The sequence below is a fragment of the Alternaria arborescens genome, assembly GCF_004154835.1.
Source record: "Alternaria arborescens strain FERA 675 chromosome Unknown contig_4, whole genome shotgun sequence".
Lineage (NCBI taxonomy): Eukaryota > Fungi > Ascomycota > Dothideomycetes > Pleosporales > Pleosporaceae > Alternaria > Alternaria arborescens.
In genome coordinates, this window is record NW_021167859.1 from 1381038 (window position 1) to 1408421 (window position 27384).

Genomic DNA, 27384 nt, shown 5'->3' on the forward strand with positions numbered 1-27384 from the left:
TAAGGCGCAGCTGCAGCTGTGGTCTGCACGAACTCTTATGATTGTAGCGGGAGAGGGCGGCTTGATCCCTTCCAACGATAGCATAGAGATCGTTCGTCGATTCGTCAGAGTCGGAAACGAGAATAACACTCAAACACTTGCCTACATGCATCCTTTCATGAGACATCCTTGGAATCGGCAAGATCCTTCCCTTTGGGCAACGACCGTTATGGTGTGGGTTGAAGAAAGAGACCTCCCAGTTGGGTTCGTGCCACTGTAGGCGCATGTCGTGTTTGCAGCTTGACTGGAAGGGTGGTCTGACAGTCTTCAGTAACCCTGGTCAAGTTTAGAGAGGGCTAGAGACCAGGAGGGCGTTTCCCAGAGATGCTATATATAGACAACTTTGAATCCGCTGGCGTTTGTCAATATTACCGAAGCGCTGGAGCGCGCAACCGCGTGATGAGTGGTGCAGTGAAGTCTTTCAAACTTCAGCAAAGCATGTACTTCGACACAACTCTCCTCGGATCCCTTGCTGCCATTTCAGTGAGCGCCTCGCCATGCATGTATCTGTCAATGTAAACATCACCCACGTAGCGATACTCGTTGTCACGGTTCCCTGGACGAAGTATGATTGGCGTAGAACAACCAAAGGGTAGAACAACAATGTCCATCGCTGTCATGTATCCTGAACCCATACCGATCAAGCCACCTTCTGTGATACATAGGCTACGTCCCATCATATGATTGCCGAAGTGGTCTTGGAGAAACTTTCGCCGTGCTCCGGGATCAATGAGTCCTTCATGACCGCTGTAACGATTCAGGTCATCGTCCATTGGCAATCGGGGCATCTTTTCATGAATTAGAGTTGCAAAGACGTGGTAAGAAACATCTTGCCACATTCGTGGTTGATTCCATTCTAGCGGTACTTGTCCAAGACACAGTGTCCTGCAGAAGGCTTGGTGCATCGGATGGCTTTCATCGCCCTCTTCGATTTCAAATTCATGTAGCAGCACGGCGCGCCACTGTACAAAGGCTGCTAGGTAATCTTGAGCAACACAGAATGTGCCTACTGCAACACCTGTTGCCGTGAGTGTATCGATTCTGATCGCAGAGATCTCGAGTTTTCGTCGTTCGTCGTGAAACCAGTACTCAGCCTCAGTTGGGCCGTTAGCGTCACTGGAGGCTGCAAAGTTGAGCCTGCGACCCAGACCAGACACGTCCGGGATATGCGACCAGTCAGGACACCAACTGGGAAGTCCTGTGGAGTTGGCGTGTAGAGGAAAGTGTATCGCTTCGCGAATTACGTCAAGATTCTCAGTAGTCGAGATTAGGTGGTCGACGACGTCCGTATAGACCGTCTTGACTGACTGGCTATAATCGACGGGAAAATCGCGCTGTGTAGCGTCCGAAAGCAAACCCAGAATGCCGAAAACCTTGTCGCGTGAATTTTCGCTCAATTTCTTTCTGCATGTCCGCATCACCTCTAATAGTGACTCGTCTCCAAGCTTATTCAGAGTATCGCGGTCCGGAAAACTTGATGGTCCTTGGCGAATGTGTGGGTCGCTGTCTTTGTCCCAGAAGGCATCCGCTGCTCTTCGGTATACCTCCCACGGAAACATTGAGTAACCACAATACACCATTTTATTGTTTGCGAGAAGGACCTCTTGCACAACTGGATCTCAATCAGCAAAACCCATATACAAGTTGGTACCTGACCACTTACCCCACAGGCGCTTCCAGTAATCCCTCTTGAATAAATTTAGCAGCGCTAGAGAATCCAGGTTGCGGGTAGACCTTATGCGCTGCGGGGAAACTGAATTTTCAGCCACTTTCTGAAGTAATTGTAGGGCTAATGCACTGTCCTCGTACTCCGGCCCTATCCAAATGGCCACTGACATAGCACCACTGTAGATCTGACCCATCAACCGGACCTGGGTGGCCCTCTCGTCTTTGTTCTGCTGATCGATACAGAGGGCGTCAACCCACACAAGGATGTTTTCTTTCTTGCGACGCACTGCTCTCAGCGCATCATGTAGACTGACAGCAACAGGAATTGTAGCACCTTCCAGGACGAGCGGTCTCGTATCGACCCCATCACCCCAAGCGTACTTAGTAAGTTCAGTGTTAGCAAGTGCCTTCAGACTACAGTAATGACTTACTGAGATAGCAGTGTACACCGGCTCATTCTCGAGTGATACATGGATAATTTCACACTTCAGCTTCCACATCCTTTCCGGCAGTACCCTAACTAGCCGAATTTGAGAGGGTTGTAGGGGTCGATACTGGTATGTTTTTGGGCCAAGAACTCCAGAGCCAGCTGATGACGGAGACTGCGAAGGCATCTTTGTGGATGCGGTCGAACCTCCTGAGGCTGACCGAGGTCTTTGCATATCATTAATCACCCCTGGACGTGAGTCTCCAAGAGTGGCGAGATCGGATCGAAGACTCGAGTATTCGGTGGTGTATGCCGGGAGAGAAAGGCGTGGAAGCTTTCTATCTGCGTTGGAAATCTCATTGCGGCGCGATATAGACGGCTCGTTGTCGACATCATCTAGCGGAACACGCTCTTGAGGGGTAAACGATGAGTCTCTTATCCTTGAGGGTAAAGCTGCATGAAGGGTATGGTGCATGTCTTCGGGCGTTTGACGAGGTTGTGTACGAATACGATCTCGACTACTCGTGCCCGTGGTACCGTCCCCACGTTTGGAACTGGATCTAGGAAATGAGTCACTGGCTAATGGTGGTGGCGGCGAAGAAAAGTCCGTATTATTCTGGGCTTCTTCAGCAACAGGATCCACTGATGATGCTTTCGTCATGTGATCGCTGTTAAGATGATGTTCGCTGTACTCCATGTTGATGGACCGTTCCCGATTTGGGCGTTCAGCTTGCGTACGGTAGTGCTCACGGTAATCGCCATACGCCGCCCCCCTTGAGCTTTTAGTTGATTTGGGGTGGACTGTACCGTATCGCTCATCCCATGGATCATCATAGCGATGCTCGCCGTAAGTTTTCGGATCCGATCTCTGGCTGTAATCGGCTCTTTCGGTTTCTTTCACGACTAGGAGAATATGGTCATCGTAAGCGCGTCGCAATGGCGCAACCGGTTCCCGAGTCGACCAATCCTCAGTATCAACGTCAGTATCAGTTTCACTGGATGACTCTTCCCTATGGCTGTTGTCATTCTTTAGGCGACGTGAAGAGCTGGCATGGTATCGTTCTCTGTCTCCATCATGCCCATGCCACTCCCTTGGTCTATCATCGGAACGATATCCCCTTTCCGAAAGGTGATGTCCCCGCTCACGGCTACCCAAAGAAACTTCATCCCGCCTTTTGCGAACTCGTGCTCCATTGGCGTCCTGGGGTGTAAGGTGATGGCCATGTGAATAGCGCTTCGACTTGCGCTGGGGACCAGACATCATACGCGAAACAATCGAACTGTGAACCACAAACGTGTTGCGTTGACGGTCTTGTTGCACAGGTTTTGCGCAAAGTCTAGAGTCTAGATCTCAGACGACATGGGAGTTGTGTTTAGATAAAGCGTGAATTGCCCTGGGTTTCGTCCATCAGCCTTGTTTGGCGGCTGAGCTTCAGCTTGCTATCCACTAGCAGGGATTGGATTGACCGGTCTGACAGGTGCATGTCAGGATACAGTTGGGACCAATGAAAGATATTGATCCAGTAGAAAGTTGGTGTAGTGTCGATGAATCTACTGGCGTCAAGGAGGTCTCGGCTACGAGTTGGTAGTGCGTCCTGCTGCGCGACACAAATTGGCTCGTGCCTACGCGATGCTCCCGAGGTCGTAGCCGTGGTTGCGAAGATGGATAGCTTGGCGGAGCAGGAAACCTCGCGCGACTAGGAGCATTCCTTGTGTGCTCTTGCATGATTGGTGTCGCGTAAGTGCCACAGTATATATACTCAGCATAGTTGTTGCGCACCTTTGTGCAGTTATCATCGATCCGCTGACTGCTTGCCTGCCGTCTCGACTGATTCTCTTGCGCCTCGATTATCGACAAGCGATATCAGAGACACATAGATAGGACAAACGTCTACGCTGCACTCCATTGCCCTCACGCTTGCGCTTATATGTTTACACTCTGGTGATGGTTCCTTCTCTCAGCCATGTCTACAAGTGATACGCCAAAATTGAGAAGGAAAACAGTACCCAAAGTATCCAGCTTCTTGCTTACACGCATCCGTCCATGAGACACATCCTTAGAATCGGCAGGTCCTTCGCTCTGAGCTCCGGCCGTTGTAGCGTGGGTCGAGGAAAAAGGTTCCCGAGCCGGATTCATAGCAGTGTACGCACATGCTGCTACAACTATTACATCGTACTTGCAGCTTGTCTGGAAGGATGGTCTGATCGCTCTCCGGCAATGTCCTGATCAAGGCTGGAGCTCCTCTTGGTAGATCGCTTTACTCCTAGCTAGATCTTCATCTCCAAAGCTCAGACTGGAAAGCATCATGTAGGCGTCCTTGGCTTGAAAAAAGAATTTATCCATCTCGCAATTCTTTTTATCGTCCACGTAGACCAACAATAGCCCACCAGGCTTGCTCATCCATTGCTCATGGACTACTACGATGAAGGCTGTTGGCCACCACTCTATATCGGCCGCTGCGCCTCCGTCACTGCGAGGGCGCTTGCCCTTGTCTAAAGCGATGTGCGCCTGAACGACCTCTTGTAGCGTCTTGAATGATGTGATGGATGGCGCGGGCCGTACGAGATGGCTTTCGTTTCCTTGTTCTAGCCACTGCTTTTCGAGCACTTGAACAACACTTTCGAGTGGCACCTTGTCACCAAGAAGTGTGTAGACTGCGAATACTGCGTCGTCCCAATTACAGTCGCCGAATCGGCCAAGCTCGGGCGCTCGAGATGGCAAAGACAGATCGAGTGTCATTATGGTAGACACTAGATTATGGCGCGATGCCCTCAACTTAGGCTTCCTGCTAACGTAAACTATGATTTAGTATTCACAGATGTGTATTGTGCAACTGAGGCAGCAGGTATGAAGAGTGAAATTATGTCTTCGTCAGTTGAAAATCGACATCTGCATTTGTTGGACGCATGAAAGCAAAGCGTTGCTGCTGCACGCAGAATACTCGCGGTATCGAGATTGCTACGACCGACGAAGCGGAGATGAGTGATACCGTTCGCAGTGTTTTATTGAAGGAGCGATAGTGGCGGTATGTGAAATTAGAAGTGAGATTGCATCAGCATATCTACCGATGCTGACTGCGAGAACTCTGAGTCTGCAAGAGCGAAGACAGTCCTGGAGTGAGTCAACAACAGAAGCAGTGAATGTTTCTTGCTGACCTCGGGAGGTCTGACTTGGTTGCAGAGTGGCGATGTGAGACTGTGGTGGCTGGTGGGCAGGCCTCCTGTTCAGGCGGCGATGGCGCGTGGCCACGGCGGATGTGATGGCGGTCGGGTGCTGGGGCTAATGATCTACTCCCAAGGTTAATCACGCAGGTCTCGAAGTCGAGCAGAGTTTCTAGACCGCGCAACGACCAGCTACGTGCCGATCGCACAACTTGAACACAATCTGCAATCACAGTGGATGGCGTCTCTTCACAGACTGTCGCAAATGTTCGACTCGGTAAGGGATGATCTCATAATCACAACAAAAGCATCATCGGATTGTTGAGCAGCAACAAATGTATTTCGGGCCTACAATATACGAAGGCACGTCATCCTTCAATGCTGCACTTGGTCTCTTTGGGCAGCTGCAGTTGTCAAATTCTCATCTAGTGGCCGAGCATCTATTTTTACGACCATGGGGGAATGCACAGCCACGCAGGTACCAGTACCGTTCATGGGGTCATCGGAGTAGGCTACCAAAGTTGCTTGGTGATGGATTACTGTGATTCTCTGTGCACAAGAGCGGCCAGCAGTAGTGAAAAAAAGTCTTTGTGCATGGGGCGACGCCGTGCGCAGTTCTCCAACTCTCCAGCGATGACACGATGGTTGACTTGGCGACGGTCTCGAGCGGGACCGGGGTAGTTTGATAGGCTCGCCTTGCGCAGTAGCATTCCTCAGCTGCCATTAATACGACAGTAGTGGTGTGTTAGCATGTGAGGGCAGCATGCCTCACTGAAAGCAGTGCAGCAAGACAGCCAAGCGATAAGAAGCAACTGCAGTCCCCAGCTGGCGCAAAAGTCCCTGACAACTCCCCAACGTCTAACCCCCCATCCCGTCGTGTTCTCGAACGCGGCCCAACAACCCTCTGTCCTCGATAGCGTCGGATCCAACGACTGCGCCATCGCGGGATTAATCGAGGCTAGCGCCGCGCGTCCCTGCCTGATTGGAGTGAGCCCCCTTGGCTGTCGCCGCACGGTTTCAGAAGAGAGGCAGAATACCGGCTTCAGCGCCTCGTCCTCATTTCAACAACAATCGCTCGCTCGTTCGTCAGTCGTTTCACCTTTGCGTCCCTCGTAACTGCCGACTCGACCCCAACCCTCTTCCCAGGCTCGCCGCTTCCTCCATTAGACCACTCACTGCGACGCTTGCCCTTTGTTTACCGTCTTCATCAGGCACGAGAAAGGTTGACCCTGCGGCCGACTCCCGTTTAATCAATACTTGCTTCTTCGTCTGCGGCACCACCTACGTATACGAACCATCCCCCAACACATCGCTACCACCACCACCACTCGCTATCGAAAGTCGCCTCCCCTCAGGAACGCCCGCGGGCGCAAACATCAACCATGCGACCTCACGCGACGTACTCCGCGATGCTCGCACCCTTCATATTACTGGCATCGGCGCCACTGGGCGTACTGGCCGCCGACATCCTCAAGACTAATGGCTTCAGCTCGTGTCTGGATGGGCAGGGAGATATCAAGGTCAATAAGCTCAACATCGAATTCGACCGCTCTACCAAGAAGGTCACGTTTGACGTATCTGGCACCAACGAGGTCGAGCAGAAGGTCATGGCAACACTCACTGTAAACGCATACGGTCGAGAGTTGTACAACAAAGAGTTCGACCCTTGCTCCGGCGAGTACAAGGTCGACCAGCTATGTCCAGGTATGTACATGCCTGCCTTGCGCCTGCTTCTTTTGTATGCTAACGTACAGCAGTTCCCAAGGGTACCTTTGGTGCACAGGGCGAGCAGAGCATTCCCGATAGCATCATGTCGCAGATCCCCAGCATCGCCTTCAACATACCCGATATCGACAGTCAAGCCAGGTTGCAACTCAAGGCCATAGACGGAGGCAAGGACCTAGCTTGTATCACCTCACAAGTCAGCAATGGACAGTCGCTGTCAACTGCCGGGGTGCAATACATTGCCGCTGGAATTGCTGGAGCGGCCTTGGCTGTTACTGGACTGGCTTCGCTCGCCGGTGCTGGACACGCTGGTGCGGCACAGTCCAGTCCTACCTTTGGCGACGTTATCGGATGGTTCCAGGCCATGGCTTTGAACGGCATGATGAGCGCCGACGTTCCCGGTGTATACCGAAGCTGGTCCCAGAACTTTGCCTTCAGTACCGGTCTTATCTACTGGGAGGGCATGCAGCACTCCATCGACAACTTCCGTGCGAGCACTGGCGGCAATCTTACGCAGAGCAGCGTCGAATTCCTCAAGAATGCTACCCTCGTACACGTGGACCAGAACTCGACCTTGACCAAGCGCAGCTTCGACCTTCTGTTTTCTCGCGATGTTCTGTTTGCTCGCGACGAACTGAACACGGACATCAACGGCAACGGTACTGCCGAGGAGGGTGGCGACAACAAGGTCATCGTCTACGCAAAGGACATGCAGGGCTTTATCCAAGAGTACACAATTCCTGACCGTAACGCCTTCATGACTGTTTTGCTCATCTTCGCCATCATCGTCGCCGCCATTACCGTTGGTATCCTTCTCCTGAAGGTCATCCTGGAAACCTGGGCCCTGTTCGGCAGCTTCCCGAAGCGCCTGACCAGCTTCCGTAAGCGATACTGGTGGACTCTGGCTAAGACTATCACCAACTTGATCCTTCTACTATACGGTATTTGGGTTCTCTACTGTGTCTACCAGTTCAAGAACGGAGACTCATGGGCTGTAAAGACACTTGCTGGTGTAACCCTAGCGGCATTCACTGGAGTCCTGGCTTTCTTCACCTGGAAGATCTGGAGCACCGCCGACAAGTTCAAGAAGATGGAGGGCAAGCCTGACGCTCTTTACGAGGACAAGGAGATCTGGCGCAAGTACAGCATGTTCTACGAGAACTACAAGAAGAGCTACTGGTGGATCTTTGTCCCCGCTATTGTCTTCCTGTTTGCTCGTGGCTGTGTTATCGCTGGAGCAGACGGCCACGGTCTCGCACAGGCTGCCGGTCAACTCATCGTTGAATCCCTTCTCCTTATCATGCTTCTCTGGGCACGCCCATACACCCTCAAGTCCAGTACCTGGATCAACATTACCATCTCGGTCGTTCGTGTCTTGTCTGTTGTCTGCATCTTGGTCTTCGTCGAAGAATTGGGTATGAGCCAAACAACCAAGACCGTCACCGGTCTTGTGCTTGTTGTCGTGCAAGCTTCGCTCACTGGTGTTCTTGCTATTCTCATCGCCGTCAACGCCATCATTATCTGCTGCAAGGAGAACCCTCACCGCAAGAAGAGAAAGGCAGCTGGTAAGTTTAACCTTCCCCTTAGACCCCAACATTATCTAACAAACCCTCCAGAGAAAGCCCGCGATCTCGACAACCTTACCCCTCTCGATGCACGCAACTCGCTTCTCATGGACCCCCAAGAGTACAAGCGCACCTCGCTTCCTTCACCATTCGGTCCCCGCACCGCCGGCTATGACCGCGTTCCTCTCGCCGACCAAAACACTGCCTACAATGGTCCTGGTGGTCGCTCTTTCGGAGATGACCAAGGACATCTTCTTGCCGATGCTTCCACTTTCGGCCGCACAGCAACGCATGAGCGAAGCATAAGCCGTGACAGCAGCCCAGGACCCGACCCGGGCGCTGGCTACCACCAACCACCCGGCTACGTCTCCAACGCCCCATGGCAACCTCAACAACCACGAGGTAACAATGGTGGCTATGCGTACTAGAGCCAACAAACTCTTGAAGTCTTCTGAAAGCGAAGACTCGGAGTGGTGAAACATCTCACCATCAGGCATTATCTCTTTTTGTTATATTCCCTATCTGTATCGCGGTGGTTGTATTGACATATCCTAGAGCGGTCAAGCCACATCTAAAGTCATCTCTCTTGCATACGGGCTGGGCCATATCTGCTCACAATGCCCGTGATTTTTACGAATCTTTCTTTGTGTTTATCTTTAGTATTTGGTGTAAAGAAAGATCTGATACAAGCTCTTGTAATCTCATGCAAGCGGTAAGCCTGGGGCTCGCGCACACACATACACAACTATCTTTTCTGCTATCGTCAAGTGGGGTGAAGGAGAAGGACGGGAAAGGAACTGCCAGGAACGGAGTGCGGAGTTGGAAATGGGATGTGAAATAAGATGTAGAGAAGATGTGAATACCAATACTTAACTATTACATATGCAGCTCTATCTACTTCTTTGTGACATCTGCCCAGAGAATGCCACATCTTGAGTCGAGGTCTCGCTGGGCTCGGCAGTGGTAATGCCATTGCCCAGAGCAGGGAGCACGGTACGTGCGGTTTTAGCTTTCGCCGATAAGCTCCTCGCTGCAGAAAGCTGCAAGCTGAACACTTCCGCCGCACCGCCGTCCCGAAATGTTGGGACGACTGCGCATGCGCCACCCCTGAATCAATACATTCTAGCGACATATTGCATGGGCAGAACGCTTGAACAGAGACCGAGGTTTCCCACAGCGAAGCCGTCCACGAGTCTAGGCAGTCTTATATCTGCAGATCGCCCGATGCTGTTTTATTCCCAGAGCCATGTCCCACCCAAGAGATGCGCTTTTTCCGCCGAACGCCTCCGGTTAAGTCGATCTCCCGAGGATTTGCTTTGGCTCGTCCCCTTGTGGCGCGTCCGCCAGGGCTTGGGCCGCTTGTACCTGCGTCACGACTACACTATTCTGGGCGGCACGGTAGCAATCTAGCCGGCTACCAAGAGCCGATTTATCTCTAGGACCGCTCTTTTCGATATGCTAACGTGCATGGTGCAGGTGTAGCGCGGGATGATGTGGACTATAGATTATATCGTTATCTCGGGACTGGGAGTTTCCTCTGACGAGGCTTGCTGTTTTGACGTTTGACGGCGCTCGAAGCTAGCCTGCGCAGGTACTATTTGGGGAGAAGGGGATACGCTTTCAGGTACCTAGGTATTCGCTTTCCTCTTTCTTCATATCTCCGTTCCGGGTTTTTGGGTCGGGTGCACGATAGACCGCTTGCTAATTCCCCGTTCGTCGTCAAGTCGCAAAGGCGTTTTTGTGGCTTGCGTTACGACTCGCTTTCGTTTCTCTCCTAAAAGCTTTGGGATTTTTTTTCTTGGTGGGCCAAGCTGTTTAGAAGAGAAGGAAATTTCGTACAAGGTACTATTATTGCGCTGTCTTCCCGATCGCGTCTTGTTCTTTACGTTGCCCACGCGCATCAGCAACGAGAGAAGAGTGACCCCGTGTGGTGACGACCAATAGCGCAACGACAGAATATTCGACACCAAATTCGTTCGCGACCCATTCTAATATCGTTGGTAGCGAGTACTCTGGTACAAATCCCAAAAAAGTCAAATTCCTACATATCTACGCTCCAAAGCATTCCAACACACCGACCTCACCACAAATATGCGACGAACCGCACTCTTTTCCGCCGCGACGGCACTACTCACTAGTACCACAACCGCACAAGCCACAGCATCAACATCGTCAAAACGTGGTCTCTGCTACGTGCCCTCCGAAGACCATCCCGACGACGATAAGATATGGACAACCGGTCCATCACCACCGACATGGTACTACAATTACCAGAAGGACCCATCGCCAGCCTACGCCAATGACCCAGACATGCAATTCGTTCCCATGCTCTGGGGGGCCAGCGATAGCGACACTGGAACCCCCTTCCTCGACTCAGTCAAGAAGCAAATCGCCGACGGACACAACATAAGCTACGTCCTTGGCTTCAACGAGCCCGATGGTGGCCACAGCACTGGTGGTTCCAACCTCGCCGTCACCACAGCAGCCGCTCGCTGGAAAGCCGAGATTGAGCCACTGAAAGAACTCGGCATTAAACTGGGTGCGCCTGCTGTTACTGGCGCAGAGTCTGGTTGGCAGTGGTTGGAAAACTTCTTCAACGAGTGTGATGGCGGTTGCAATCCTGATTTTATCCCAGTACATTGGTACGGAAACTTCGAGGGCATGATGAGCCATGTTGGACAGGTTACGAACAAATGGCCGAATTTGACAGTCTGGGTTACCGAGTATGGTTACCCGAATCAGCCGCTCGAGGCGACGCAGACTTTCTACAATCAGAGTGCTCAGAGCTTTGATAGCTGGCCGTAAGTACTGCTTCTATTTGCTTCCTACGAGAAGGGCATACAGACTAACACTATGATCAGCAACGTCACACACTACTCCTACTTCGGCGCCTTCCGCTCTGATGTCAGCAACGTGGGCGCCAACGCCGCTATGCTTACCCAGGACGGCAAATTGACGGATATTGGATCCTGGTATATGGGTGGCGCTGAGACGAACAATGTGCCAAAGGCTTCTGGTGCTTCCATGGTGGGAGCTGCGCCGAGTGCTTTAGTGTTGAGTCTGGTGGCTGTGGTTGGGGTTTACCTTGCTTAGGGCTTCGAAGTTCTATGGCCCTGCGGAATTGGCCTGTAGGTTGTCGTGTGCTGGCGGGTCAGGATGCTGCGATTACGCTTACAACCAGCCGTGTACCCTTAGAACTCTAGAAATCTGGCTGGGCATCAATACACGGGATACGTTGGATTTATCGGATCTATTTCTTGAGTCAATCATGATGTCGCCTTTGCTTCGACTATTGTACACGAACTCTAGAAGGCTATACTAATTTTGCCTGAGAGCCGTCACGAATCTGCGCCTCCCTATCTGAGACATTATCTGCACGTAATGCCTGCGTGTTCCGTCAAAAGTCTGGTCGGGCTGCATCCTGATGCGCAAAAACCGAAATCGTGCAGCCTCAAGTGTCGACAGTTACTGTTAGAACAATGATCATTTCTCATTATCGTACCAATTGTAGGCGAAGCAATCAAGGGAGCGTGTACTACGTTGCGAGTGCTAACCGCATTCGATAGTAGTGACACCTCACCGCTAGTGACATCAAGAAGTTATCACCCTCGAAGAGTCCCTCAGAAGGTCATCAGGCTGAATACCGGTGAGTAGCAGCATACGCAAGTAATCAAGGCTAAGCTGGGTGGTCAGACTTCTTTTTTCCCAGCTTCCGGATATGACGGGGCTGTACACCCCTTCGAGGCAAATCACAAGGCTCTTGACGTCTTTCATGCATGTTGTAAGGCGAATCCCCAGCGCAGACCGATGATGCAACCCCACATCCGGCCGCGGGGCTCTTCCTGTCATAGCAAGCATTGTAACGATTGGACGCCAATAGGGCTCTTGGATCAGTTTTGAAGGACCGTTAGTGTCTTAATAGCGGGCAGATCCCAGATCGCTGGACTTGACTCGCGTAACCATGGCACGACAATCGTCGGATGCCAATTCTATGCAGCCATCCAGTCATCTAGTTCCTCGCCAAGACGTACAAAGTAGCGAACCTTCGCGACCGCAACCACCGCGCAGTGGTATCAACAGAGACAGAGCGAAGATAAAACTAAAGAAATTAACGTTTTACGACGAAGATGGTGAAAGTCCTCTGTACAGCGCGGATGACATGCCTTATGATCCCAGTCATGAAAAGATTGGGGAAGGAGCTTACGCAAAAGTCTACAAGACCACGATCAAAGGAGATTCTTACGATGCCGGCCAAGGATTCATATCAACTGTAAGCGGTTTCACTGCGGTGGGATTTATATGTCTGACACGTTGTAGGAATATCAAGTTGCACGCAAAGAGTTTTCGGGATTACGGGCGAGAGACAACTTCCTAATTGAGAATGAGATCTGTCGGGACTTTTACAAACCAAATTCAGGGATCAACAAGACGATTGTGGCCCCTTTGTTCAGTTATGCCATTAAAGACTCTAAAGGCGGTGTCAACTATAACATCTGCTATGAGCTTGCGATTTGCGATCTGCAGACTTATCTATCGAATAATAACAACTTTCCCGGGGGAAAATCACGTAAGAGGATCGCACACATCGAACAAATGGTGAGAGTTGCCGAAGGATTGAGATGGCTGATGAAAACAACTACGAAAGAGAGCGGATTATTCAGAGCTCTGGGGATTACACATTGCGATCTGCACTGGAGAAATATCCTACTATGTGAGGATGAGAGCCATCCCGGCAGTCTAATCTTCAAGATAGGGGACTTTGGAAGTGCAAGAAATGGACGAGACTCCGAGAACAAGCAGAGATCAGGAGTTGCCTGGGCTGAACGCATTAATGGCCAGTTCTCCGCTCCTGAACCCGAGGCTCATGAGAATGGTGACGTATGGTCTTTCGGATGCAATTTGTTGCTCGTTCTGGTATTCAATTACTACGGAGTCGGAGGCAAAAACGAATTCCTGGCAAGTCTACTACGACATTCGAGTCAAGACTGGTTTTACGATCGAACCACTGGCGCAGCGAGCCACGAAACTACCAGCTGTATGGATCATCTTCGCCGGTGTTTCGAGCATGATGTTGACGGACTCGTCACCGTGGAACTACTCGATGTACTGCAGCAGAGTGTATTAGTGCCTTTGAAAGCAAGAATGAGTATATCACAAGTTGTCAAAGCTCTTCGGGCCTGTTTGGAGAAGCAGAAGATGGTCGTGCCAAAAGTTGTGGTTCAACGAGACAATAGGCATTACGAATATTGCTTTCATGCTCCTCGGGGGAGATTTGAGATGTTTCGTAAAGGCGGTGATGAATACACCATGAGCGTTTGGACCTGGAACCACGGAACGGCCTCAGAACTACCGTTTCTAGAGCCTATCACTGAACCTCTACAAGGACGGAACATGCCTCGACAGGACCGCATCTACCCGTGCTCTTCTTGCTGCGGAGAAGAGCATATCTGCCAAGTCGTCGCGATACACAACACACTCGAGGTTCGTCAGTCAAATACCTGGATATCGTTGGAGTACTGATCACCTAGCAGCTGCTCTTATATGAATTGCCACAAAATGCTGGTGATCCTATCGCAAGAGAGTACATCAGTTTGACTGACCTTAAGGACGTTTCGCGAGTAGCTCTAGCGCCAAACGCCAAGTACATTGCCATTGATGCTGACTGCACATTACGGCTCTACGAAAGGCAGCAGCTACTAGATTCCATGAAGCTGTAGGTATCTGTTATGCCTGGCTATAATACAAGGTCATGTCACTATGTTACTGACTGCATATAAGGACTGAAAAGCTTTCCAGAAATCGTACAATACCGTACGGACTGTCTCAACTTGGTGTCAGTGGTTGCGAGTTTGATCTCTTACCAAGTGCTGCAAGGTTCAGAAGCTGTGCCGAGCAATCGGTGGTACTCAGATTCTCGCCCAACAATCAGTTCCTGTACCATGCATATCGGACGGAGTCTTCAAAACACAGGGGTAGCTATGACTGCCTGATCACAGTCGATCTATGGTGCACCACAAAGCGATCATACTTAGGCTCAGTCGCGGTAGAGAAACAGGTTAGTCCATGCATTCCCATATCCTAGCTGAGTCGGGAAGCCATTTTTTAACATTTTCTCAATCAGGACGTCCAGACACCGGATTTTCTTATCGACCTAGCACCATTCAATGATCGGCAAGCATTTTTGGTTGTTACGTGCTACAGTCATCTCACTCGTTATACCTTTGGTGAGAATGAGGCGCGGTGTCGTCTACATACCATCAATATCGAGGATAACATCCAAGCCGTCTTGATCTCTCCAGATGATGACTACGCAGTGCTTCTTGGTCAGAAGAATAACTTGAGTGTACACGTAGTTAATCTTCAACAGGGTCTGGGCGAGCCCAAGCAGCTTGGTTTGTTGGAGTCGTCTATTCCTAGAGACGTGTTTGACCGGCATCGTGATGCAGCGAGCATCGTGGATCGTGAGACTTTGTTGATCAGTTACCACAATGGGCCCTCAGTACATATCACTCTGACGCTTGCTTTGGACATTTACCTCGAACGTAAAGGGCATGAGAGTAAGCCGATTCAAATGTGTCCCACGATTGTAACAACAATGTTGGCTGACCCGATAGTCCAGCAAGATGCTAAGAAGGAGCAGAGATATCGGAAGCTTGAGCAACGTAATGGAGCCCATGGCTCGTGTTCAACGCAGCCTGAATTGCTGCATAAGATTTGATAAACCTCAATCAGCGATAGGAAAGTGTAGCATAACTTGATTATCATTAGAACTCGGCATATCTGCCAGTGCGCGCACCGCACATCTTGGTAACTAGTCGCTCCGTAATTTCACTGTCCGAACTATGCATCCCAGCTTTTTGATCAGCTGTAACATGATGGAACTTCCGGGTACTGATGTAAGCGCATGCGAACGTGATCGCCTGTTCAATTAGCCAATGGAGAATATGAAGCAAGGATGCCGGCTTACCATAACCGCACTGCTGAGGATCTGCAGTGTGGTGGGGTGGTCACAGTACCTTGCATATTGACCACCAATGAGAATGAGAAAATAGGAAATAAGCGCGATATGAGCGCAAGGTAGCGTGTACTGGTCGTTTTCGTGGTTTGGTAAAGTAGACTCTAGCATGCCGGCGCGAACATAAACTTTAGGGTGCTTGCGTATACTTGCATAATCATTAGATACATTATCTCTAAGAATGAAGTGTTCAACTTACGACTTGGCGAAGCCCACGTTGACGATAGCTTGCACCATACACAGTATCAACGTACCAGAACATAAGAAGTCCTGTACGAACAGAAGAATCTAGAAAGTGTCAGTGGGTGCTGAGCATCTCACTCAAGCATACTCACGTCGACTAAAGCGCTCGGATAAAAGCGTACAACCAATATAAGCGTGATTGGCAACAGCATCAAAGACATGACCGACGGCAAGGGCTCATAAGATTTACTCTTTGAAGAAAGCAATGACCAAAGGTAGCCAAGCCTGATGCTTCCGTTGTTAGAATGACTGGTGCCATCGGTTCGTCCCGAGCATTGCACTGCCATCCAATACAGTTTCCTTGATGCAGCGTGGAGAACAAATCCCTCTGTCATAACACTAAGGACTATAAGCAGAATCTTCATCCAAAACGCTAGACTCTCCGATGCTGCTTCTGAGCTGGTGATGAGAATCGAATTGGTAATGTCCAGACGTCCATCATAGTGAGGTTGAGAGCTGTCCGCGCTTCGTAAAGCCTCACCCGTAACAATGACAGTAACAGCATATAGCATCAAAGCTATACAGAAAGCGATCATCGTAGGAATTGTCAAGCGATCCTTGTGTGTATGCAGCGGCTGTTGGGCAGACTATGGGAGATTAGTACTTATCTAGATAGCGTGGCCCTGTACTTACGGATCCTTCATCAGACTCGCGTAGGCCTGGTGACTCGACGGTCATTTCCGGAGCAACCGAAGACAGAGCATCAAGGCCAAAACAGATGCGACTAAGCATATAAATCGCATACATTGTTCCGGTAATGTATTTGTGTACAAGACCTCCGGAGAAGGTTGCGTTCTCTCGTAACGCAAACCTCGATTGCGAATGTGCAATAGACTCGTTAACGTAGACCATTATGATCAGAATGGCAGAGGCAACCAGGAGCCTGACTGCCACGAGCCAGCCTAGTGAGTGTTTGAGCCACTCATTTGGGATCAAAGCGAAAAGTACGGGAACCGCAGACGTGGTAATGTGAGTGAAGCTGTCGCCAGTTCTGCCTAGTCCAAGAGCATTTACAAGTGTGGTTCTTTGTACAGTCATACCAGCATACCAGCAGCTATACATAAAGCAGGGAAGCCAACCTATGACAACTCCAAGCCAAGGGTCGACGTAGTTTTGCGTGAAGATTGCGGTGTTGGATTGGATTGGCCAAAGACGGAGCATCTGGATGTGATTTCGGATGATTGCCAATGTGAGAAGTACCGAAACGGACAGAGCCAGCAGCGTACGGCCTGTTCCTGTGCTTTCCACTACCTGGCTAACGATGGCAAAGAGGTCCGGTCCAACCATAACATGGCATAGGAAGCTGAAGACATGACTTTGAATGAACACGCACGGAAACCCGATTATCTTCTTCGCGTCACGAGTTGCGCTTTTTTCGAGGAGGGGTGTGGTTTCTTGGCTGGCGCTTTGTGACTCTTCCTCAAGTGGGGGTGATATTTCGAGGTTATCACTCATGTCCGTCGTCGAGACGACGGTTGATAGTGGGGAGGTCGGGAGTGTTTGGTGAGCCACGGACTGGTGGCGTGTTCGGTCGCTTCGAAGCGAGGGAATGCTGTATTCTGAGAAGCGGATACTAAGCGATCGTGGTAAGCTGTGGTCGTTTGGGACTACACGAACTGTTCTGCACGCAATGATTGCGTGATCACTGCATTGAGAAAAGAGCGGACGGGTTGTGATTTCAAACAACCAGGTGAGTGCAGGAAGTACATGCAAGGAAACGAATGTGGGTTCGGAGTAATGGCATGAAACGATAGTGCATGGGACGCCCCAGGTAATGGGGAAGGCACGCGCGGAGACGCAGGTCGACCGAAGCTTTTCATACAACATCCGGGTTAGTGGCGCGCGTCACCATCGGCACTCAGGGGCGTCGCCGAAAGATCCGACAGAATCCCAGCACGACCGTGATACTTGTGCGGCGCATGCGGTCTGTATAGCTACGCAAGATGTCATCTAGAGCTTGAACATCAGCAGGTTATCGCAGGGGAATAGCATACTCGTTTGTTTGCAGATCGTGTTGAGTCGTTACCGGACTCGCTCCATTTTGGCGCATGGGCGCAGGCCCCTGTGGCCAGCCGTTGACGGGTGGCACCCTGACACGCGACCACGTGAAGTCGCGAAGGACCACCGGGCAGACCACACGCAGGAACGAACTCACGAAGGAACGCTTCAGGCGATATTACGGCTGGACAACGCAGTGTCCTGTATTATGAAGACTGCTCAGCGTATCGCACTCCCACTGTGGCTCGTCTAACCTGGCCTGTAAATGAGATCGTGCTGGTCAATGCAACGTTTGCTCAGGCATTCTATTTCTGTTCGAACTTTAATGCTAGCGTGGTGTCCAGGTCCGAGATTGAGAAGATTGTCATCGTTGAGACCCTCGTCATTGTTATGCATTCGACTTCGGGTATTTTCCATGGAACATCCACTCACAACACTAGTCGATGCACAGATGAAGTGGGAAAGGGTTCCATACGATAATTCATTTTGGCTCACACGTACGATCTCACCGTAGATGCGCTAAAGATGCGGGTGGCCGTTGAGCCACAAAAAGCAATTTATCGCTCGCTTGGTCTTGACATGGTCTATATGGTGAGTCACGACCGCACTTATGCGCTTGACTTAGCCAGATCCTGAATTGTCCTCGATCGCACAGCACGACCGAGACTCCACCTCCAATACCCAAGTGTCAATAACGTTAGTGGTATAGCTAATCCAAAGAACAGCCACACGTATGGTGAGGAGGTCCAATGCACTCCAGCATCGTCTCTTGAGGCAAAGAATCCCATACCGAAAAACGTCTGGCAGGTGTTCAGTAAAGTAGATGTAGGCGCGGATATCGTTTACCTACAGCGACGAAAGTAGACGGAAGGTAAACAAGCGTTACAAGTGTGATGACTCTCATTGATGTGCCATCCTCGACCGCTGATTTGTTGAGTACCAGCATCTGATCTGACACCTTTTCTGTGGTGTGCTGGCTCTTCAAATCAATAGTATCCGACACCTAATTGATGAGCTATCAGATTCTTGACGAGTGTGCTGAGAACTTACAAGCTGAGTAGTGCTTCGTATCTTTCCTAGCACGAACGCCACGTTGGCGTTGTATGCCTCAAGCCGCCGACGTAAGTTGCCAAGAGTTTCCCTCATCTTCGAGCATGCCTCTTCGGAGACTTGACTTCGATGGAAGAATCGCTCGTTAAGAGTTTCCAGCTGGCCAACGAGTTCCAGTTGGGCATCGAAAATAGGAGGTAGTGTTGCAAGTCTTGTCTCGATGTAGTGAAGGTCTGAGATGTCTTTGTAAGCATCTTGGAACGGCAAGGTGCTTTCAAAATCGACGGTGAACGCAAGGTTTGCCTGCGCCGATTAGCCAAGATATCTTAAATGAATGTGGTAGTCTTACTAGCTCCCAAACATTGTCTTCAAAATGGCTGACACACAACCTCCAGTTGTGTATGCGTGCCTGTATAAGAGACATATGAAGTGATAGCGGATGATATGCTGTCTGCTCCATATTGTAAGTCGAACTCACCTCGTTCACTAGATCTCTTTCGGTGCTGGAGTCGGCAGTGGGAAAGAGAATGATCCATGTATTCTGCATAACACGTGGGTCGTAGCGGTGGTAGACACCAATCTGCCGTACTGACCAATCTGCCTTTTCTTCGGCAGAGTTCCTTGTCTCGGTATACTTGAGAAGATAGGTCAATTCTACCATGTATCAGAAACACCTTCCGCAAAGTGACGAACAAGATAATGCCTAGATGACGTAGAACTTACCTGTGAAGTTCTTTGAATCTGAGACCCACACACTATCTGAGAAGGCTTCTTCCAGCCGATTCGTGTGTCGTCGAAAAGAAAAGATAACTGGTAAGATCTCAGGGGTAACACTGTGTTGTGCAAGTATCTCCTGCAGCATTTCCTTCGGTATGTCAAAAGGTGCCCAAGAGTAAGCTTTGGACATAGCTCTAGATATGATCAGTAACACATTATTGGCTCGTCGGATAAACACACATTATTCTTGTGGTACGCTCTTCACGGGGGCGGATCAGGTGACCTTTGAGTAACGCGATATCTGATACTACAGTTTTCTGGACATGCTTCAGTCCTGAGGCAAGATCTGTTGGAGTCTTCGATTAACATCATCAAGTTCACAGGTACTGAAATTACCAACCTGGGTCTCTTGCCCACATGAAATCCCATATCTTGACCAACGGGTGATTTGTTGGGCATGCAAGACTGGGTAGTGTTTCAAATACAGCTAATTCCATGTTGGCAATCCAATCCGAGTGATTGAACGTTCATCATTCAAATTACAAGAGAAGAATTAGATGCGGTTGTGAAGTACAAAGATTCCTGTGAGATTGACAAGCGCAGGAGATACTGGGGGGAAATTCCGACTTTATCGATTTGCCAAGGTTCAGCCTTGCATGACCTCAACAAGGCAAGTGCATTATGCGGTTGCAGTGCCTATTCCATATGCCTAGCTCCAAGTTAAACGTGGGTCTCAGCGGGTCTGGTCTCATAATGTCAGCATATTTCTAGTACCATAGCCGTTGATAATATCACTGACAATAGCTCCTCCGCTGTGAGTTTTCCTGGGGCCTTATACGACCAAAGATCTCCTTTGCGCTAGAGAAAAACGTACAGTGTCAGCTGAAGACAGTCTTGTCTTGGAGGTATACTTACTGTAATCTCGAAGTCCGCTTTGCTGATGCCCTTGTGCTTCTTGTGGAGCACGTCATAGAGCGCGTCATCCGATTTGATATACTTGCCAGCAGTGTACCTTTTCATTTCTTGTACGATAATAGAGAGCAGCTGGATATATCACGAATCTGTTGTGTTAGGTGATGCAGTATCGAGGCGCAGCTGAGAAAGCCTGGGAGATTTATCTTTCCTAATGAACCCATGCCATTAGTCAATAGAGCTCGAAGGAAATGCTATCTTCAGCCTCACGAGTGAGCTGCAGTGAAGTATGCAACCTCTACGATATGCGGTTTATTAAATGTGGGGCAGAAGCCAGCACATCAAGTCCAATGGGCTCTATGTGAAAGATGGTGTAGGGACTGCATCAACTTGTACGTCGCACGGCAGTAGGCAACCTTGCAGTCCTTGGAGGGTGATCTGCCTTCGGGAGAGCCTTGTAAAGACGATTGGAACTCTATGTCTAGAGGCTTGCAGAGATATGTCCACAGGTTAGGCTGAGGCTCAAAATCTGAGGCTCGAGTTCTGCTATCTACACTAGGTAGGCTTTTGTCTAGATAGCATGTACTATGTTCTTAGTTTTCCGCCCAGTCTGGATCGAACTGACGTCTTGGATACACTGACAGTCGGAGAGTGGCTGTGATATGTTGTCAGGCATGAATCCCGGGATTCTTTTCAAGTTGGTGGGATGTCTTTGTGGCTGTCATCATGGCCTCTCGTATTCCCCGCACCGCGTGCGGGGCAGAAGACCTACGTCATCTTCCATCTCTTCCAAACGTCCAAAACTCTGCAAGTATGGGAGATCTTGTTTTGTTCGTAACGCGATAGTAATGCGAAAGTGATCGCAGGGTGGGACGTCCGAGTGTGGAGTAATTGCGGCTGATTAACGGCGAGTCAGTGACGCTATACTTCGGCTCGTATGTACACATCGTCACCAAACATCACCAAACTCTGTCCGATCATTCCAGGAAACACCTAATTTTGGTTCTGTGAGATGTTGCTACTCTAGCTTTCTACAACCCGCTGATGCCAAGTTTCCTTGGTGGTATCCTCCATTCTGCCATCCCTTCAACGTGTTTAGGCGACACGCGCAGTGACAGGGATGACGACGTGACCCTCAGCGGGAACATCGCCCTGTCCGTACACGACCTGCTTGGTGGGCTTCTCGATGGTTTGCTGAATCTTCAGAGCTACGGAAATTGTTAGTTCTATCCCTCGTGTGCATACGCGCGACGGTTCAAAGAATACTTACTGCCGTCTGTTTGGGGCTCAACCGAGAAGGTATCTGGGTCGCATACAACGTTGAACTGCATGCCCTTCTGAGACCAGTTGCACTTGGACTCAAGACCCTTGGGGTATTCTTCAGAAACGAAGACTGCGGTAAGGTGATAGGCTACGACCTGCTGGCTGATGTCCCTGTAGGAGCGGGTGACGTTCCAAGCGGCCTCGATGGGGTTGCTGGCGCTGACGGAAGCAGCGAGGGCGAGAAGAGGAAGCGTGAAGTGCATGGCGGTGGTTGTAGTAGGTTATTTTTTTGGTTACTGTTTGAATGAACTTGGTGGGATGAGTAAATGGGCAGAGGCCCAGACGGTATGGTTATATATTTCAACGTCTCGTATTCCGACGTCAGAAGTATCCACGTTACTTCGTAACCTCAACATCAAGCTCGGAGCTTAGTGCGTTGCATCGACCAACGCACAGTTGATACGAAGGAACCAGAGAGTACTTGCATGGATACCGTAGTCAAGAGACGGTGAGAATGTGTGTTCTTACCTGTCATTCAGGACTCACTCGGTCGATCCAGCTGCACAGGTATCGCAAAGGATGTCCTGAAAGCCGTCGCATATATCTCAGGGTGGATGCCATGCATCTCTTTCCGGCTATTCACCAACATAGTTTCTGATGGACTGTGTCGCAAGAGGTACGGAATCAGGCATCAGAGATGTTATGTTGTTACCAGTCCCTGTGTGCTAAGCATTCACGGAGAAAAGGGGCCCGTAAAGACGTGCCGGGAGCTTCGGTTCCCTCGTGTACATGCGGGGAAGCCGGAAAGGTACTCCCGTGAATACGATCGTAAAAGTCGGTCCGATAGAAGGCGAGCGAGCTGCCCTTTGACAAGGTATACGTCTTGTACATGGCAGATGCGGTTTGGTTCTAAAGATAGAATGTCCACGATCCTTGACTGAAATTAGAAGTAAGACAAATAGGCCGCTCTTCTCTGGCCACTTAGAGCTGTCGCGATTCAGCCCACGACGACAAGCCACTCTCCACGCGCCACAAAGGAGTGGCACGCACGCCTTCACTGCACAGAGCTGCTCAAACTATGCGCTTTGTAGGCTCGGAGGTAGTAGATGACCGAAGACGTTGTTCCGCTCTAGCCGTTCCCCACCAATCTTCCTGACTAGAGTACGAGAGGCGGTGAAGTGTAGCGGTGAAAGCATCTTCTGCTCTTCCTGTCCAAGCCCTGACAAACCTCATTGCTGAAGCACGGAAAAAGTGGAGATTTTGGAGATTTTGGACGCGGCGAAAATGTTAGCTTGGGAGTAAGAAGAAACGCGCCAGGGCACTAAGATGAACCCGTTGGTCTTCCCTGTACATCCACACGTTACTGACCATATACTGCAACGAAAGACGCTGCTGACGTAAAAATCGGCCGATTGTAAGATATGTTAATTATTTGCATTTCTAGATGTAGTGTCTATAAGAGTAGGTATATATCAGCTTCCAGAGACAAGATCAAACGTCCAGGTCCACGCTGGAACTATCTCAGACTCGCAACCACCTATTTAGAGAGCCAGTTGCCACAGGGTTTTCTTATCATCTCTTTTGTCTAGTGTGTCAGTACCAGCCACCATGGTGACCATAGCAGGCTCCGTAGGCGTCGAAGTAGCTGTTGGTTCAATGCCAGGTTTTGTAGGCCAATTGAATCCTGAAGACCAAGCGGGTTTGGTACTAGATGGAGTAGGCCAGTTAAACCCTGAAGACCAAGTACTATACTCTTCAACCGCCTGCAGCCCACGTGCCTCAATCTTCTGTGCAGAGCCCAACGGCAGCGCCGGACCAGCATAATCCATCTGCAGATCCCGCTGCGTGGCAAGTTCATCCGCAGCCAACAGGGCCGCCGAGTAAGCCAGATACCATGTGCGACTTGCGCCTCCATCGAGTTGTTCGTTGAATTTTGGGTCGGCGAAGAAGTCGTACGAGGCTTTTTGGTCGAATAATGCTTGGTTGGCTTTCAGGATGCTTTTCCAGCCGCCTTGGACTTGTTCGGCGCGTCCGTTGTCAAAGTATGTGGCCCACTCTTCTTGGACGAATTGCCTACGACGTGTATAGGCGGACGACGGGTTCAGAGGAATCATGTGTATGCCCTCGATATATTCAATATTTCCTCCAAAGTACGTAGTATGATCGATCTTATTCTCAAAGAGAATACCGGTAGCTTTGTTTTTGACAAAGCCTGCAGGTTGGTTCGTGTTGTTGGCCTCCATAAGGAAGTAGTTTTTGATACTGCGCGCTTGCACAGCGAGCTGCAAGTTTCCGCGAGCCTCCATGTTTGGATCCTGAATGACCCTGCCCCACATCTTGATCGCGTAAGTCGCGAAGGTATCCTCGGATGTTGATTCCTGGTCCTTTCCGTCACCAGACTCGAAAAGACCCTTTGCCCATGAGTGGCCATGAAACCAGTCAAATGAGCGCTGGAACGGGAAATACTCGTCGGCTACTGGGTTAGCAAAGTCGCGCACAAGGGAGTTGACCCAGGCTTTATTGCTACCTTGACCGAGCCAGGTAGGATCAAGATGTCCGATGACAGCGGCAGTATACACAAAGTACCCATAATGGAAGTGGTGATCATTGTATAGCGTGTTTCCAAAGTCTAGTCCTAGGTCTCCTGAATAGCTGGCGCCCGAGACGATGCCCTTCCAGACCTGATCGTAGACGAGCGGCTCAGGTTGGGTGTTGTTAACAAAGACGTTGAAGGCATCCTTGAGACGGTCCAAACCAGCCGCAGCATACTGGCTGTTGCCTGTCATGCTGTTCAACGTATAGATGATGGTAGCAAACTTGGCCAGGCCTTTGCCGGAGTAGTACATGCTATTCAGCGATGTCTGCCGGATCATGTCCTGGCTGAGCTCAGCTATGCCAGCTTGATTTATGAGCGCAAGAGCCTGTGAATTCACATTGATGTTCTCCGAGCCCCCAGCCGCGTTGGGATTTTTAGCCCATGGAGCAAAACCAATAGTGTCAGGAAGGTCGTTCTCCACCATGGTCATCCGGTCAGCGACGATGGCTCGTGCGAAGCCTTTCGTGGTCGTAACAAGGGTGATGTCCTTCAAACTCGCAGCCGTCCGTTGATCGAACGACTCGACGTGGTGAGGTAGTGCATACATAAGCAGCGGTCGTTCCACGAGGCCACCTTTGGCCCAGTCTATCGTGTAGCTTCCGAAAGCTCCGTTGACTGTCGCAGAAATAGTCGCGTTGACAGCATATACGCCGGCACTGTAATCAAATATGCTTTCCACTGCCTCGCCGGATGGATTCTTGGTGACTTGGATTCTGCCTATAAAATCGGCAGGACCAGTGATTGTAGTGCTGCTCTCCAATACGAAGGGCAGCGTACCGATGGAACCGTCTGATGTAACATATAAGAGCCAGTGTGAGCCATCATTGAGTACGATCCGGTATTTGTCCGTGACTCCGTTGACTCGCTCAACCCAGTCCAGAGAAAGGAAGAAGACAGTGGTTTTGATTACCGGCTTTGCCCTATCGTAGACAGCGGTGACCATGCCCATACCCTGAGCAACGGGAAGAGACATCAAGATGCGAGTGCCTTGCATACTGTTTGGTCGTAAGTTCACCCACGTCGAGAAGGCTCCCAAGCGCTCAAGCGAAAGGGAGGTATCGGACTTCAGCTCCGCAGCGGTTAGTATGATATGATGGATACCGATTGGCGAGATGAAGAACCGCGTGTTGTTTGCATCGGGGACGAAAGCAAACTTGTCTCGTGTGGTGTGACTGATGGCAATACCTGTAACAGCAAGGGGCCTAAATCAGCAAAGGCTCAACCTCGGCGCTTGGAATACGTACCATAAGAGCCATCATTGGGGTTGTTATCCCACGACAAAGAGTAGGGGTGTGTCCAGGTCGAGAAAGACCGGCTGCCTAGGAAGAAGTTTGCGTAAAATTTGTTGGTCTGAATCGGGACGTCCTTATCGTCGATGTGCTGCTTCTGAACTGGATGATCCGCTCTTGAAGGTAGGGCTGGCGGAGGTGCCCCGGTCGCAATGGGTTGGAAGATGTTCGACGAAACTGGGTTGAACGGTGCTGTGGGACCGGGGCTAAGAGGCGTTTCATTGGGGCACAGTGGCTTGGTGGCGGTTGTAGTGCCTGGACCGTCGGCTGGATCCTTTGTGAAACCGCCTGAGGGAAGACCTGTCAGAAAGCTCTACTGTTAGTTAGTTCCTGCATCTTCAAGGTCTTGCAAAGGTCTTTTCAGGTTGTGGCATACCCCCGAATTGGATGGTTCGCCAGTGGGAGAGACCGACTGCAACGATGTAATAGCTGTGCTATAACTTGTAGTGACCGAGACGTCTGTCAAGGTTATCTCACGGGCTATGACTATGTTTGCGTCTCTTTTCGCTCCTCCGTTGGCAGGCAGACTGCGAACGGAAGACACATGGGCGAGTGCCAGCAAGAAGGATGTCAGCTTCACCATGCTGACAACTGACTACGTTCAAACGAACGACAGACAGAGAAAGGGGTGCTGTCCTAAAACTGGAGTACAGTACGCGTGTATGTTTCAAATAGGGGTTCGACGAAGGAGTGTGTTGAACGATAGATGATAATTTGGTGGAGAATGCCTACCTGCAGGGGAGATAAGATATATAACCTAGGTAGGTAAGCCATGAGATCCTAGGCTCGTGGGATGTTTTACCGGTCATCGTCGTTCATGATCACTATAGGAAGGTCGGTACATACACCTAAGACATCAAGCTCAGGTGTGAAGAGTGGAAACTCTAGGCGCGGCTAGATTACTACAGTAAGCTCCCAATACCTCGCCCCGCATTACACAAGAGTCTCGGGTACCTGAAGCCTCACCATACACAGGCTTCCAGAGCCAGCCCAGGATTACTGTGGCACTCTGGTCGTCCCGTAAAGTCTTCGCTAGTAACGATTATAACTCGTTGATATAAGTCCTTGCCTCAGACAGTGGTATTGTAGAGTTCTGGAAATGGATTGAAAGCTCATGTAGTAAAATTTGTAGCAAAGAAACGGTGGCCGTGGTCACATACAGGGCTTGCGCGTTGGTCAGTAGATACATAGAGTGTGGTCTCCATACATGTGGAATCATGGCTGGCTCGCATGATCGAGAAACGGGTGCGGATCCTTGACAGGCGTATCCAAAGGGAGACCAAAAGCAGTGAGGGTCCGGTACAGCGTCCCTAAAGCATTCGTGAGTAGTTGCTAATGATCTGGATTGTGCTCAGAGCGGCTCGGTTCTCAGGGATACGTGAAACCAAATGTCTCTGGTAGAGCAGAGGATGATGGGAAGTTGACAGGTGACCATCCTTTTCGACGTAGTCCCAAGCCGATTTGGTTTTCTCGGCGTTTTCGTGTTCTTTGAAGAGCATGGAAATGCCGTGTTGAAGTTTGTGGATCATAGCCCGTGGTGCGAAACTTACGCTGCTTGAATGTGGTAAAGATATTGCTGTTGTCTTCTTTTTAACTCGAGATAAAGCTACCTACCGTGCAAGTATTGAGGTTCGAGGACTAGAAGATGATGTTCAGCATGTTCGCAATGCCCTCGTGATAGTACCCTCGGTCAGGCTTGACGGACCCAAGAAACA

The 27384-nt window shown here is 50.3% G+C and overlaps 10 protein-coding genes across 10 annotated transcripts; 3 read left to right on the plus strand and 7 right to left on the minus strand.

Annotated features, from left to right (window-relative positions):
• Nucleotides 1-467: 467 nt before the first annotated feature.
• On the minus strand, nucleotides 468-2321 carry AA0111_g2575 (hypothetical protein; the record flags this gene model as incomplete). Its single annotated transcript, XM_028648361.1, has 3 exons — nucleotides 468-1651; nucleotides 1703-2087; nucleotides 2139-2321. The coding sequence occupies 3 exons, from the start codon at nucleotides 2319-2321 to the stop codon at nucleotides 468-470; spliced, it is 1752 nt and encodes a 583-aa protein (XP_028510234.1).
• A 2040-nt stretch (nucleotides 2322-4361) lies between these two features.
• AA0111_g2576 (hypothetical protein) lies at nucleotides 4362-4874 on the minus strand (the record flags this gene model as incomplete). The annotated part of the gene is made up of 1 exon (XM_028648362.1): nucleotides 4362-4874. One exon carries the CDS (start codon nucleotides 4872-4874, stop codon nucleotides 4362-4364), a length of 513 nt encoding a protein of 170 aa, XP_028510235.1.
• Nucleotides 4875-6705: 1831 nt separating this feature from the next.
• AA0111_g2577 (hypothetical protein) lies at nucleotides 6706-9014 on the plus strand (the record flags this gene model as incomplete). The annotated part of the gene is made up of 3 exons (XM_028648363.1): nucleotides 6706-7000; nucleotides 7054-8586; nucleotides 8638-9014. 3 exons carry the CDS (start codon nucleotides 6706-6708, stop codon nucleotides 9012-9014), a joined length of 2205 nt encoding a protein of 734 aa, XP_028510236.1.
• A 1663-nt stretch (nucleotides 9015-10677) lies between these two features.
• AA0111_g2578 (hypothetical protein) lies at nucleotides 10678-11679 on the plus strand (the record flags this gene model as incomplete). Its single annotated transcript, XM_028648364.1, has 2 exons — nucleotides 10678-11387; nucleotides 11448-11679. The coding sequence occupies 2 exons, from the start codon at nucleotides 10678-10680 to the stop codon at nucleotides 11677-11679; spliced, it is 942 nt and encodes a 313-aa protein (XP_028510237.1).
• An 868-nt stretch (nucleotides 11680-12547) lies between these two features.
• AA0111_g2579 (hypothetical protein) lies at nucleotides 12548-14303 on the plus strand (the record flags this gene model as incomplete). Its single annotated transcript, XM_028648365.1, has 3 exons — nucleotides 12548-12856; nucleotides 12904-14067; nucleotides 14118-14303. The coding sequence occupies 3 exons, from the start codon at nucleotides 12548-12550 to the stop codon at nucleotides 14301-14303; spliced, it is 1659 nt and encodes a 552-aa protein (XP_028510238.1).
• Nucleotides 14304-15350: 1047 nt separating this feature from the next.
• On the minus strand, nucleotides 15351-16696 carry AA0111_g2580 (hypothetical protein; the record flags this gene model as incomplete). Its single annotated transcript, XM_028648367.1, has 5 exons — nucleotides 15351-15506; nucleotides 15554-15749; nucleotides 15801-15889; nucleotides 15937-16431; nucleotides 16478-16696. The coding sequence occupies 5 exons, from the start codon at nucleotides 16694-16696 to the stop codon at nucleotides 15351-15353; spliced, it is 1155 nt and encodes a 384-aa protein (XP_028509959.1).
• A 1754-nt stretch (nucleotides 16697-18450) lies between these two features.
• On the minus strand, nucleotides 18451-19799 carry AA0111_g2581 (hypothetical protein; the record flags this gene model as incomplete). Its single annotated transcript, XM_028648368.1, has 5 exons — nucleotides 18451-18642; nucleotides 18693-18845; nucleotides 18893-19195; nucleotides 19371-19546; nucleotides 19616-19799. 5 exons carry the CDS (start codon nucleotides 19797-19799, stop codon nucleotides 18451-18453), a joined length of 1008 nt encoding a protein of 335 aa, XP_028509958.1.
• Nucleotides 19800-20329: 530 nt separating this feature from the next.
• On the minus strand, nucleotides 20330-20629 carry AA0111_g2582 (hypothetical protein; the record flags this gene model as incomplete). The annotated part of the gene is made up of 3 exons (XM_028648369.1): nucleotides 20330-20351; nucleotides 20409-20467; nucleotides 20525-20629. The coding sequence occupies 3 exons, from the start codon at nucleotides 20627-20629 to the stop codon at nucleotides 20330-20332; spliced, it is 186 nt and encodes a 61-aa protein (XP_028509961.1).
• Nucleotides 20630-21616: 987 nt separating this feature from the next.
• On the minus strand, nucleotides 21617-22047 carry AA0111_g2583 (hypothetical protein; the record flags this gene model as incomplete). The annotated part of the gene is made up of 2 exons (XM_028648370.1): nucleotides 21617-21729; nucleotides 21792-22047. 2 exons carry the CDS (start codon nucleotides 22045-22047, stop codon nucleotides 21617-21619), a joined length of 369 nt encoding a protein of 122 aa, XP_028509960.1.
• A 1278-nt stretch (nucleotides 22048-23325) lies between these two features.
• On the minus strand, nucleotides 23326-26252 carry AA0111_g2584 (putative endo-1,3(4)-beta-glucanase; the record flags this gene model as incomplete). The annotated part of the gene is made up of 3 exons (XM_028648371.1): nucleotides 23326-25565; nucleotides 25625-25982; nucleotides 26046-26252. 3 exons carry the CDS (start codon nucleotides 26250-26252, stop codon nucleotides 23326-23328), a joined length of 2805 nt encoding a protein of 934 aa, XP_028509955.1.
• Between the last annotated feature and the right edge of the window lie 1132 nt (nucleotides 26253-27384).